We start from the raw sequence: 14,012 nt of genomic DNA, 5'->3' as shown, positions 1-14,012 counted from the left end.
TTTCCTCTTCTGCCTCCCCAGGTCCTACCAAGTCACATGAGCAGGACGTCACACACACCTGGACTCAACTGCTCCCCATCCATCTAAACACTTTATAAGACCAGATCTCATGGGAGGTCAGCTGGTTCTCTTGAACAGTGAAATTTTTATAGCTTTTATAAAAATGACACTATCCTTTATGCAAATACTTAGGATAAATGTCTCTCAGTAGTTTATTATTAAAAAAATATGCAAACGGTATAACCCAAAACTCCTTTATCTTGATGAATTTAGATTTTTTCCCCATTTAGTAAACACAAAAAACCATGGGATCAATATGCTTGTCTTTTTGGCTTGTTTTCCACAAAGTTAAGTTAGTGTGAATTTGCAATAACTATTTATCTTTGGAATTTCTGATACAAACATCTTTCCTTGCTTTTTGGCTACTATCCTTTTATACATTTTTGAAAAGATATGTAGCAATTCTACTTTCCTTATGATTTTTTGTTTTAATATTGATGAAATATGTTTATGAATTAATAGTGAGATAATCTCTGAATTATTTCATCCTCTATGATTACCTGCATAATGGAATAATTAATCATAAAATGTGTTCCCCATTATTCTAAAATGCACTGGGATGACCCAGAGGGATGGTATGGGGAGGGAGGAGGGAGGGGGGTTCAGGATGGGGAACATGTGTACACCCATGGCAGATGCATGGCAAACCATGCATCCGTGATGTATGGCAAAACCAATACAATATTGTAAAGTAAAAAAAAAATAAATAATAATAATAATAAATAAAGAAAAAGAAAAAAAAAAATAAAACTTGAATGGAAAAATAGACTATATGCATACTAAATGGATCTCTTTCCTGTGTCCTCCTAAGGGGATTATTTTCAGCATCTATTTAAATGAACAACTTTGGGAAAGGGAGACCAGAAACTGTGGCATCACCCCAAATACTGGCGATGATAAAGAGCAAATCCAAAAAATAACAGGGCTTATCTTTGCAAAGCATTTAACAACTGAAGTTTATTTGCCATCTTTGGAGTATATGAGAGAAAGTATTTTTCAGATATATCACCTCTAACATGGAAGTATATTTCCTGATGCCTCTTTTTCTTTGCATGAGCTTTTTCTTTCCTTGTAATTTCCAGTAACTTCAGGGAGAGAAAAATCTCATAGTTTCCTTCTACATTAGGTTCTAATATGATGAAACATTTTATTTTTTGAAAAGTGTTTATGGAGTTCCTGCTTTGTGTTAGGAAGCATGTCATGAACTAAACAAAAACAGTCTCAATCCTCGTGGTACTCATAATCATACTTACTGTGTTAAAATGAAAAGCTTGCAGCTGACCTGCCACCAGATCCATTTGCCTAAGGTCCACATGACTCTCGGGAGCCATAATATTTAATTACCTAATGTTAACTTAGTGAAAAATTCTGGAAGACAGTATGCAGAATTTCAGGGGTCTGGTTAATTATGGCATGAACAGAATTCAGCCTTCACTGCTATCCCAACCTGAGAGCCCTGGCACTCACTTGTACATTCCAGGCGTTTGATATCTCCATACGTCCATAAGAAATATATCCGAAGGAGGAAGAAAATGATGCTAAGGGGAATCACGGGTATTGCAATCCAAGGAATCACACCCACCATCACACCCGCGACACCAGTCATCAATATAAACATCTGAAATAGAGAAGATAGGTACAGAGGCCTCCTTATCAAGGATTCTTTTCAAAGATAAACTTGATTGTTTTGCTGAGATTCAACTCCTTTATTCAAAAGATTTGTTGGAAAGGCAGGAAATGCTTTACCATCCAAAGAAATACAATTATAGGTGGTCATTACAATATTTATTGCATGTGTCAAACACTCTGATAAGAACTTTCTGGGTATTAGCTCTTATGATACACTCAGTAAACTGATGAGGTGGGTATTACTATTTTTAACAGATAAGAATATTTGAGTAAGACTTGAATCCAAAACTATCCAAAGTAAGTAAGTGTTAGTAGAGGGATGAGTGAGCAGGCATCACAGGTGAGGAATCCAGAAGCGTCAGCTATGCATGTGGAGAGAAAGATGTAGTTAATTACACATTCAGTGTCCAGAAAACTAGGACAAAATTAAATGTTGAACATTGGAAACAGAAATTCTTCTTTCTTTCTCAGTTTTCTAACCATAGTCAACATTTACTAAGTGCTGACTGTGTACAAGCTGTACATTCAGTATTTCACATGTATTAACGTCTCACAACCAGCCCTATCTAGTAATAGTACTATTTCATTTTACAGATGGAAACACTGAAGCACAGGGATAGAAAAAGCAACTTGACGGAGACAACAAAGCATAACTCACAGAGCTGGGGAGCCCAATTTTATGACACATTTAAGCCTGCTCTCAACATATAATATCCAATCCACAGTGAGGGTGGCTATAGTATGACCAACAAGTAGCAGTAAAACTCTTAGAAAAAGTCCAATAAGTTTTTTTGTTTTGTTTTAGCTTAAATACTCTGGTCCCTTTTTGCTCAAAATTTGTTTTTGAAACTTTATGACACATTTAAGCTTGCTCTCAACATACAACCAACTTTCTATCATTATGCTAAGTATTTAAAATGTTTATTTCAAAGGCTAATGATTATAACAACAACAGACAACAACAGGTACTTACTATATGCAAGGCACGGTGCTAAGAGGTCTATGAACATTCATTTAATCATCACATCATCCCCTGAGGTAATTTTATCTTGGAAAATTATCTTGGCCTAAAAAGATAGCAGGTAGAATAGAACCAGGCTTTCCCAGTGGCTCAGTGGTAAAGAATATACTTGCAGTGTAGGAGACACAGGAGACACGAGTTCAATCCCTGTGTTGGGTAGATTCCTGGAGAAGGGCATGTCAACCCACTCCAGTATTCTTGCCTAGAGAATCCCGGAGGAGCCTGGAGGGCTATAGTCCACAAAGTCACAAAGAGTCAGACATGACTGAAGTGACTTAGCTCACATGCACACAGTACAGAAAATCAAGGCATTGTTTGATACTAATTTAAGTTTCATCTTTATCAGGAAAAGTATGATATTATGGTATAAAGCTTTAGGTGGTAGAAATGTAATAAAAATTAGTGTCTGTCTGCTATGGAAGTGGGGTGGGGTGGTAGAGATGTGCAGATTCACACAGCCTGGGCCAAGGCCTCTGAAGTTTACAATCTCAGATGGATACAAATCCATGATGATCTGTACAAGGCACGGAGTGCTGGAGAAACAGGCAGAATACATGAATACTTTTTAGAGGAGTCTAAGAGACTGATGACTGAATTTCACAGGCTGGTTTAACAAACAAAATGAGTGGCGTGAATAATTTGCAGGTAATAATCACAGTTGATAAAAATTTTGAGCAAAAAGGAGCCAGAGTTTTGAGCAAAAAAAAAAAGCCTTTCTCTAAGAGTTTTATTTCTACCTGTCGGTCATACTATAGCCACCCTCACTGTGGATTGGATATTATATTATAAAAACACATATATACATACCATGTATGGGTTTACATTTGTATGTATCTATGTATATAAATTTCTGAATCTTTTGTTGTCAGCTGTCTCAAACTATTTAAGTTGGTAGAAGACACACATAGTAGACAGGAAAAAGCCAACATCTGAAGAAGGAAACAAAAGATTCTGGTATGAAATAAACATCCCTTCCCCGAAGCCAACCTCATTTCTTCCTTCCATATTCTCAGGAATTCCAAGGAGCCTAATCCAAGCTACACACACAATTCCCACCCTATGACTGGATTTCAGGCCAATCTGATGACTCACCTCACCATGGCCAGTGTTTCTGTACTTCTGTCACACTACGACAGAGACCATGACGTGTGCACACCAAGAAGAATGTTGACCTAGAAGCAAGTGACTCAAGTCCTGATGCCCCAAGATACAGGGGAATCATGTTGATATGTTTGTAACCTATTAGGTTATATGTTTGTAACCTATTACCAGTTGGGAAATTTCGCCCAAAGTCAATGAAGCCACATGAACAAATACAAAAAATTATTGGATGAAATCTTTCACTTGAGAGTACATGGTGATTTTTCACAGTTCAGGATAATTCTTTAGTTTGCAGAGAATGACAACAGTCTGGTTAGAATACCAGATCACTAAGGCAGAGGGCCCACCACCACCACCTATGGAAGGAAGTCTAATGAGCACCTCTCTTCCTCAAGAAAGATGCTGTCCTGTGAGCAGCTATTTCTGAGAAACCACACTGGTCTCTAAATGAACTGTTCGTGAAGTATATATAAAAACAGTAAAGAAAAGAAAAAGAAAATATTGCTTGTTTAAAAACCTGATCAATCAAAAAAATTGAAAAAATAAGACAGTTTATTGTTAGAGGCCACAACAGCAAGTTTTCGCATAAGACAAGAAATTCCACACTTATCTCGATCTCACAAAGAAATGATGGTTACCTCCACTCTCCCAAATACCAATAATGGACAACATTTTAAGAGGCTTGCCATGTACGCCACCTCACAAGCATTTCACAGGCATTATTTAATCTCATTCTCACATCAATATGAATAGGAGAGATTATCCTCTCTATTTACAAAGCAGGAAACAGATGCTCAGAGAAGTTTATTGACTTGTCCAAAGAAGGTGCTTTTGACCCCAAACCTCTTCTTTTAATTCCTGCTTGGTACTGTATCACATAGAGAAGCAAAATTTATATTTAAAAAGCTAACATCTAGAGAATTCCTGGGTGTCCAGTGGTTAGGACTCAGCACTTTTTCTGCCATGGACCTGGATTCAATCCCTGTTCAGAGAACTAAGATCCCATAAACCATGACATATGGCCCCCTCAAAATTAACATATAAATATACTCTCTTGTTATATATTTTCCCTTCTGTCTGCATATTCTAATTTTATTGGGTTTCCTGGGATCAGATCTGGTCTCTCCCAAGTGAGGATCCAGTCCTAGATTCCCAGTTAATCAGGGAATAACAGCCTACTCAGCTCATAGAGCACTGATAGCTCTTAAAGTGAAAATGAAAGTTGCTCAGTTAAGTCCGACTCTTTGCAACCCCATGAACTATAGAGTTCATGGAATTCTCATGGGCAGAATACTGGAGTGGGTAATCATTCCCTTCTCCAGGGGATCTTCTCAATCCAGAGATCAAACCCAGGTCTCCTGCATTGCAGGTGGATTCTTTACCAGTTGAGCCACCAGGAAAGCCTGAAAGCTCTTAAAAGTGCTCACTAATAGAACATAATAACATATGTTAATTTAAGAATCATTCTTTAAATAAAAAAAAGAAAATTTCATAAGAAAGATGAGTTCTAAGCCCCAAAAGCAAGATGACTTGGAAAAAAATAAAATTTAATAAATACATAAACCCTAAGGACAGAAAATGAGGCTGAAGAGCTTAAATGTTTAACATCTGTATGGTGTTTAGCATCAAGATGGTGGTAAAAACATTAAAATTTCACCAGGAAGTCTTGACTGCAGAATTAACACTGTATTGCAGTACTGCAGATTTTAACATACTCCTTTCACAAGCACAGTTTGAAATATAAGAACCTATTTACCTCCTGTGCATTTAATTTACAAATTGCTTACAGTCCTGTAGAAATTCCTAGGTATCTACTACATGTTACTTTAAACTTCATACTAAGGGATTCTGTTCTTGATAGTCTCTGTGAAGCTTGTGCCAAAGAACATGTTATCATTAAACAAGAGTAAAATTTGCTTTTCTTATTTTATGCAAATAAATATTCCATCCATACTTTTGGTTCACTCCATCCAACCAATCCATCCTAAAGGAGATCAGTCCTGGGTGTTCATTGGAGGGACTGATGCTGAAGTTGAAACTTCAATACTTTGGCCACCTGATGCAGAGAGCTGACTAATTTGAGAGATCCTGATACTGGGAAAGATTGAGGGCAGGAGGAGAAGGGGACAACAGAGTACGAGATAGTTGGATGGCATCACCGACACAATGGACATGGATTTGGGTGGACTGTGGGAGTTGGTGATGGACAGGGAAGCATGGCATGCTGCGGTTCATGGTGTCACAAAGAGTTGGATACAACTGAGTGACTGAATTGAACTGAACTGAATTATTATGTGAATTATCTCTTGCTTGTTCTTATATTAGGCAAAATGTGAGTGCTCAGTCACTCAGTCCAGTCATGTCTGGCTTTTTGCGACCTCATGGACTGTAGCCTGCCAGGCTCCTCTGTCCATGGGGATTCTCCAGGCAAGAATACTGGAGTGGATTGCCACGCCCTACTCCAGGGGATCTTCCCAACCCAGGGATCGAACCCAGATCTCCCACACTGCAAGTGGATTTTTTATAGTCTGAGCCACCAGCCCAGGCAAAATGTGAAATATATACTTAATCATAAAGCCATTAATCAGTAAGCAGTAGTTTTATTATATGTTTACAGTATTAAAAAATAAAATCAGGATAATTAAGATTGCTAACATCTCAAAAGAATTTCTGAACTTTTAATTCTGTATCAGACTCTTAAGAATTCTGTTTCAAGCTATGGTAAGTACAAATCATCCAGATAGCATTAAACTATTACTGATTTTGCAAAATATATAATTTAAGTGTAATAAACAAAGTAAGATTCACTTCTTGGCAAGAAAACAAGGCAAGATTTCCTTGTTATTTAGAGAGGAAAAAAATGATGACTAGTTTTTGATCTGTAAGCTGTTTGCTGATGTGGGTGTAGGACAAATTCTTCTACCTATTTACTCTGGAAACATGAAATTAAAAATAATCTCTCAATGAAATGGCAATCACTGTGCTACTACCCAGAGAAGGTGATAGCACCCCACTCCAGTACTCTTGCCTGGAAAATTCCAGGGATGGAGGAGCCTGGTAGGCTGCAGTCCTTGGGGTCGCTAAGAGTCGAACACTACTGAGTGACTTCACTTTCACTTTTCACTTTCATGCATTGGAGAAGGAAATGGCAACCCACTCCAGTGTTCTTGCCTGGAGAATCCTAGGGACGGGGGAGCCTGGTGGGCTGGCGTCTCTGGGGTCGAACAGAGTATGACACGACTGAAGTGACTTAGCAGCAGCAGCAGGAGCAGCAGCAGCAGCAGCAGCAGCAGTGCTACTACCTAACACAAGACTTTTGTGGAGTCGGTAAAATCTTGATTAGACTACACGAAAAGATTAAGAAAGAAAATGTACTTCATATTAAACAATACTCACTACCCTTCCATTACAGGAGAAATAGAAACAAAGGGAAAACATGGAAGGCTTTTAAATGTAAGCTCCTAAGCTTAATACCTTGGTTGGTAAAGTAATGCCTCTGCTTTTTAATATGCTGTCTAGGTTGGTCATAGCTTTTCTTCCAAGGAGCAAGCGTCTTCTAATTTCCTGGCTGCAGTTACCATCTGCAGTGATTTTAGAGGCCCCCAAAATAAAGTCTGACTCTGTTCCCACTGTTTCCCCATATATTTCCCATGAAGTGATGGGACCAGATGCCATGATCTTAGTTTTCTGAATGTTGAGCCTTAAGCCAACTTTTTCACTCTCCTATTTCACTTTCATCAAGAAGCTTTTTAGTTCTTCTTCACTTTCTGCCATAAGGGTGGTGTCATCTGCGTATCTGAGGTTATTGATATTTCTCCTGGCAATCTTAATTCCAGCTTGTGCTTCATCCATCCTGGAATTTTGCATGATGTACTCTGCATAATAGTTAAATAAACAGGGTGACAATATATAACCTTGATGTATTCCTTAATGGTTTGGAACCAGTTTGTTGTTCCATGTCCAGTTCTAACCATTGCTTTTTGACCTGCACACAGATTTCTCAGGAGGCAGGTCAGGTGGTCTGGCATTCCCATCTCTTGAAGAATTTTCTACAGTTTGTTGTGATCCACACAGTCATAGGCTTTGGCATAGTCAATAAAGTAAAAGTAGATGTTTTTCTGGAACTCTCTTGCTTTTTTGATGATCCAGCAGATGTTGGCAATTTGATCTCTGGTTCCTCTGCCTTTTCTAAAACCAGCTTGAACATCTGGGAGTTCATGGTTCATGTATTGTTGAAGACTTGCTTGGACAATTTTGAGCAATACTTTGCTAGCATGTGAGTTGAGTGAAATTGTGTGGTAGTTTGAACATTGTTTGGCATTGCCTTTCTTTGGGATTGGAATGAAAACTGACCTTTCCATTCCTGTGGCCACTGCTGAGTTTCCCAAATTTGCTGGCATTTTTAGTGTAGAACTTTCACAGCATCACCTTTAAGGATTTGAAATAGCTCACTGGAATTCCATCACCTCCACTAGCTTTGTTTGTAGTGATGCTTTCTAAGGCCCACTTGACTTCACATTCCAGGATGTCTGGCTCTTGGTGAGTGATCACACCATGGTGGTTATCTGGGTCATGAAGATCTTTTCTGTATAGTTCTTCTGTGAATTCTTGCCACCTCTTCTTAATATCTTCTGCTTCTGCTAGGTCTGTAATATTTCTGTCCTTTATTGTGCTCATCTTTACATGAAAATTTCCCTTGGTATCTCTAATTTTCTTGAAGAGATCTCTAGTCTTTCCCATTCTATTGTTTTCCTCTATTTCTTTGCATTGTTCACTAAGGAAGGCTTTCTTATCTCTCCTTGCTATTTTTTGGAAGTCTGTATTCAACTTGGTATATGTCTCATTTTCTCCTTTGCCTTTATCTTCTCTTTTTTTCTCAGCTACTTGTAAGCCCTCCTCAGACAACCATTTTCCCATTTTGCATTTCATTTTCTTGGAGATGGTCTTGATCACCGCCTCTTGTACAATGTCATGAACCTCCATTCACAGTTCTTCAGGGACTCTGTCTATCAGATCTAATCCCTTGAATCTATTTGTCGCTTCTACTGTATAATCATAAGGGATTTGATTTAGGTCATATCTGAATGGTCTAGTGGTTTTCCATACTTTCTCTGTCTAGTCAAAGCTATGATTTTTCTAGTATTCATGTAGGGTTATAAGAGTTGGACAATAAGAAAGCTGAGTGCTGAAGAATTGATGCTTTTGAACTGTGGTGTTGGAGAAGACTCTTGAAAGTCCCTTGGTCTGCAAGGAGATCAAACCAATCAGTCCTAAATGAAATCAATCCTGAATATTCATTGGAAGGACTGATGCTGAAGCTGAAACTCCAGTACTTTGGCCACCTGATGTGAAGAACCAACTCATTGGAAAAGACCCTGATGCTGGGTAGGATTGAAGGTGGGAGGAGAAGGGGACAACAGAGGATGAGATGGTTGAATGGCATCACTGATGCAATGGATATGCATTTGAGTAGGCTCCAGGAGTTGGTGATTGACACAGAAGCCTGGTGTGCTGCAGTCCATGGGGTCTCAAAGAGTCGGTCATGACTGAGTGACTGAACTGAACTGAAACTTAATGCCAGCCTCGGGTTATTACTGATTCTGCATGTAAGCAGATATGGTACTGTGCATATCTCAGGAGGTTCAGAGATCAGCTCTGGATCCAAGATCCCTCCTTTATCACCTCTGTTTGCTCTGACCTCACCCAACTCAGTTAACTATGTTAAGTCAGAACACTACAGAACACTGGGGTATCATATCTCTATGATGGGATTTATACAAACATAGGAACCCTAAGACTCAGTTCAATTCAGTTCAGTTCAGTCACTCAGTCGTGTCCGATTCTTTGCAACCCCATGAATTGCAGCACGCCAGGCCATCACCAACTCCCGGAGTTCACTCAAACTCATGTCCACTGAGTTGGTGATGCCACCCAGCCATCTCATTCTCTGTCGTCCCCTTCTCCTCCTGCCTCCAATCCCTCCCAGCATCAGAGTCTTTTCCAATGAGTCAACTCTTCACATGAGGTGGCCAAAGTATTGGAGTTTCAGCTTCAGCATCAGTCCTTCCAAAGAACACCCAGGACTGATATCCTTTAGAATGGACTGGTTGGATCTCCTTGCAGTCCAAGGGACTCTCAAGAATCTTCTCCAACACCACAGTTCAAAAGCATCAATTCTTTGGCACTCAGCATTCCTCACAGTCCAACTTTCACATCCATACATGACCACTGGAAAAACCATAGCCTTGACTAGATGGACCTTGGTTGGCAAAGTAATGTCTCTGCTTTTGAATATGCTATCTAGGATGGTCATAACTTTCCTTCCAAGGAGTAAGCATCTTTTAATTTCATGGCTGCAGTCACCATCTGCAGTGATTTTGGAGCCTAGAAAAATAAAGTCTGACACTGTTTCCACTGTTTCCCCATCTATTTGCCATGAAGTGATGGAACTAGATGCCATTATCTTAGTTTCCTGAATGTTGACTAAGCTTCTGTAAACCCACCCTTTCCTTGGGATACACTAATCATACTCTTCATCCCTCATTTGGCTGCCTTGTATCTTTTCACAACCATACCAGCCCTGGGATCTGAGTATCCTTCAATTTGCTCCCATGAGAGTCACAGGTAACTCCACTGAAAAATGAATGGTGGTGCCTGGTTTATAATTTGTTAACCAACTCAACAGAAAGCATTAGGGAAACATGGTACACTTCTTCCTTCATGTTCAGCATAACTCATTGATCAATAGTTTTCTTTCTACCTTTTGTCAGGGTTCAAGCTCATTACAAAATTCAAAACTGGAGTCTATCTATTTGCTACTTTAAAAAGGCACACCTTAAAAATAATAGCATTTAAATGTGGAGATAAAACATTGAAAAAGGTTCCCCATAAAAACACTAAGCAAAAGAAAGCTGTAGTACTATCTACACCACTGTGAACATGAAGTAAGGTAGTATTCTTAGAAATAAAGGGAAATATTTAATGAGAATAGAGGGTCAATTTATCCAGAAGATCATTTTAAAAACTACTTTTATATAAAATTTTAATAACATAGTGCCAAAATATAAAAATGAAAATCTGACAGAACTCAGGAGAAATAGTCTATTCAATACTTCAATACTCACAGTGTGATATTTAAACTGATAAAACAAGAAGATAAAATAAAGAGGGATATAGAATGTATTAAAAACATGATTAGTAAAAGTGACTGAATTAAATACACAATACTGCAGTCAATAACTACATAAAACATTATCTTCAATTACATATGTGCTATACTAGGGGAAGAATCAATAAACTTCAAGGGACATAAACTGTATACAACATATTCTAACTTACATACATTTAACTAGAAATCAGTAACAAAAAGGTAACTAGAAAATCAATAAATGTTTGAGGCTAAATAACACACCTGAAAATATTGCCTTATTAAAAATTACAATAAAATTAGAAAGCATTTGACATAAAAGGAAATGAAAATCCACTAACATTCAAATCTGAAGCTTCAAACTAAAATTATGCTTGGCAGTAAACTTACGGTTTAAGCACTTTTTAAAAGGCTACAGAGAATATATGGGAAATCTCTGTATTTTCGTCTTAATTTTGTTGAGTTAAAGTCAAGAGTTTTAAGATACATTTTCTTTTCTTTTTTTTTTTTTTTTTTTTTTTTTTTTTTCACATGTTTCATACATGTGAAATACATTTTCTAATTAAAAAAAAAAAAAAAACAGAATATAACACCCGGCATATTAAACTAAAGTATGTATAAGAATGGAAATAGGAGAAAAGCAAACATGAATGAAACAGAAGATGAACTTTTAAGCAGAAAAATCAACAAAACAAGTTCTAAATCCACAGGGCCAGCTGTTACAAAGGATAGGTGAAACTTCTGGCTAGGAGTTGATGCTGTTCTCCACAGGCAGAATATCTTTTTCTCAAAGGAAGCTTTAGCTTTTAAGGCCTTTCAGCTGATTGAATTGTGCCTACCAGACTATCTAGGATAATTCTCCTTACTTAAAATCAACTGATTATAGACTTTAATCAAATCTACAAAATACCTACAGAACAACACCTAGATCACCTTTTGATTGAGTAACTGGGGAATGCAGTCTGGCCAAGCTGACAAATAAAATTGACCTTTACAAAATATAAACCTTTCCTATGTCTTTTTAAGAGGCCTGCATAATTCTGATACCAAAAGCTGATAAAAACATTTTAACAAAAGCAAATTACATACCAATATCCTTCAAGAACAACAGATACAAAAATTCTTGACAGAATATTAATGAATTACACACAATGATACATAAAAAAATAAAAAGATGCTATACCATGACCAAGCAGAGTTTGCTCCAGGAATGTAAGATTAATCTTCAAATACCAATCACTTAATTCACATTAAAAGAGTAAAGGTGAATAATCATATGATTATCTGAAGATATGTAGAAAAAAATATTTGTCAAAATTTAACATCTATTCTTGATTTTTTTTTAAAGTAAAATTCTTGGCAATTAAGGAATTAATAGAAACATGTTCAATCTGATAACAGATATCTGCTGCTGCTGCTGCTGCTAAGTCGCTTCAGTCGTGTCCGACTCTGTGCGACCCTAGAGACGCCCGCCCACCAGGCTCTGCCGTCCCTGGGATTCTCCAAGAAAGAACATTGGAGTGGGTTGCCATTTCCTTCTCCAATGCATGAAAGTGAAAAATGAAAGTGAAGTCACTCAGTCGTGTCCAACTCTTAGCGACCCCAAGGACTGCAGCCTACCAGGCTCCTCCGTCCATGGGATTTTCCAGGCAAGAGTACTGGAGTTGGGTGCCATTGCCTTCTCTGAACAGATATCTACCTGAAAAAAATGGCAGTTAACATTATTCATAATGAAAAAATGTTGAAAATTTTTTGTCCTAAGAGTACAAGAATGTCTTAGCACTTCTATTCCACCGTGTACTGGAAGTTCTAGCCACAAAAAATAAATATTTGAAATGAAGAAGTAAAACTGTCATTATTTACATTTGACATGATTATTTATGAAAAAATCCTACAGAATTTAAAAAAACACCAGCACCAACTCCAGAATGCAAAGTGAATTCACAAATAAATCAACTGTATTTCTATAAACTAGCAACAAGCAGTTGAAATGGTATTAAAAACAATCCAATACTATAATGAAAAAACATCAAATATTCAGGAATAAGTTTAACCAAAGAAGTATAAAATGTCTACACTAAACATTAAAAAACATTTGTAAATTAAAGAAAATCTAGGTAAGCAGAGAAAAAGACTATATCCATAATTGCAGATTCAACATTGTTAAGACTCAGAATCCTCAAATTGATCTAGAGCTAAAAGAAAATATTAATAAAAATTCCACCATACTTTTATTAAAAATCAATTGAAAGGCTTCTAAAATTTACACAGAAAAGTAAAGAATCTAGAATGATTAAAATAATCTCGACAAAGAAGTACAAAGTTAGAGGACTTCAGCTACTGGATTTCGTGTCTTACCAAAAAGTACAATAACCAAGACTGCAATATTGCTACAAGGATAAACAGATCAGTGGAACAAAGTAAAGTATACAGACACACACCTCTTTACATCGATTCAAAGGATTTTTAACCAAGTGCCAATTTTAATGAATGTGGCTAGAATAACTGGAAAAAAATAAACATCAACCACTAACTATTCTTCCATTCACAAAAAATAATGCAAGATGCATCAATTTCTAAAAAGGGAGAACAATAGGAAAGTATCTTCACCCTCCTAAGGATACCCAAACATTTCTTGGGATACAAAAACATGAACTACAAAAGGAAAAAAAAAATGATACACATTAAACTCCATCAAAATTAAAACTAGATCTCCATTAAAAACATAAAAACATTATCCTCAATGGTGAAAAATTGAAAGCATTTCCCCTAAAGTCAGAAACAAGACAAGGGTGCCCACTTTCACTATTACTATTCAACATAGTTTTGGAAGTTTTGGCCACAGCAATCAGAGCAGAAAAAGAAATAAAAGGAATCCAAATTGGTAAAGAAGAAGTAAAACTCTCACTGTTTGCAGATGACATGATCCTCTATATAGAAAATCCTAAAGACTCCACTAGAAAATTACTAGAACTAATCAATGAATATAGTAAAGTTGCAGGATATAAAATCAACACACAGAAATCCCTTGCATTCCTATACACTAATAATGAG

General features: G+C 37.2%; 1 protein-coding gene across 1 annotated transcript in view; it reads right to left on the bottom strand.

Moving 5' to 3' along the window:
* Positions 1 to 14,012, bottom strand: part of LOC102285781 (ATP-binding cassette sub-family C member 4) — a 166,768-nt gene that overhangs the window by 45,391 nt on the left and 107,365 nt on the right. Inside the window, 1 exon segment of the mRNA XM_070366732.1 lies at positions 1,528 to 1,678. Within this exon segment, the coding sequence (XP_070222833.1) occupies positions 1,528 to 1,678 (151 nt within the window).

Source organism: Bos mutus, unplaced genomic scaffold (assembly GCF_027580195.1).
Source record: "Bos mutus isolate GX-2022 unplaced genomic scaffold, NWIPB_WYAK_1.1 CTG197, whole genome shotgun sequence".
NCBI classification, from domain to species: Eukaryota; Metazoa; Chordata; class Mammalia; order Artiodactyla; family Bovidae; genus Bos; species Bos mutus.
The sequence above is the reverse complement of the archived record's forward strand: the minus strand, read 5'-3'. Positions and strand labels throughout refer to the sequence as shown.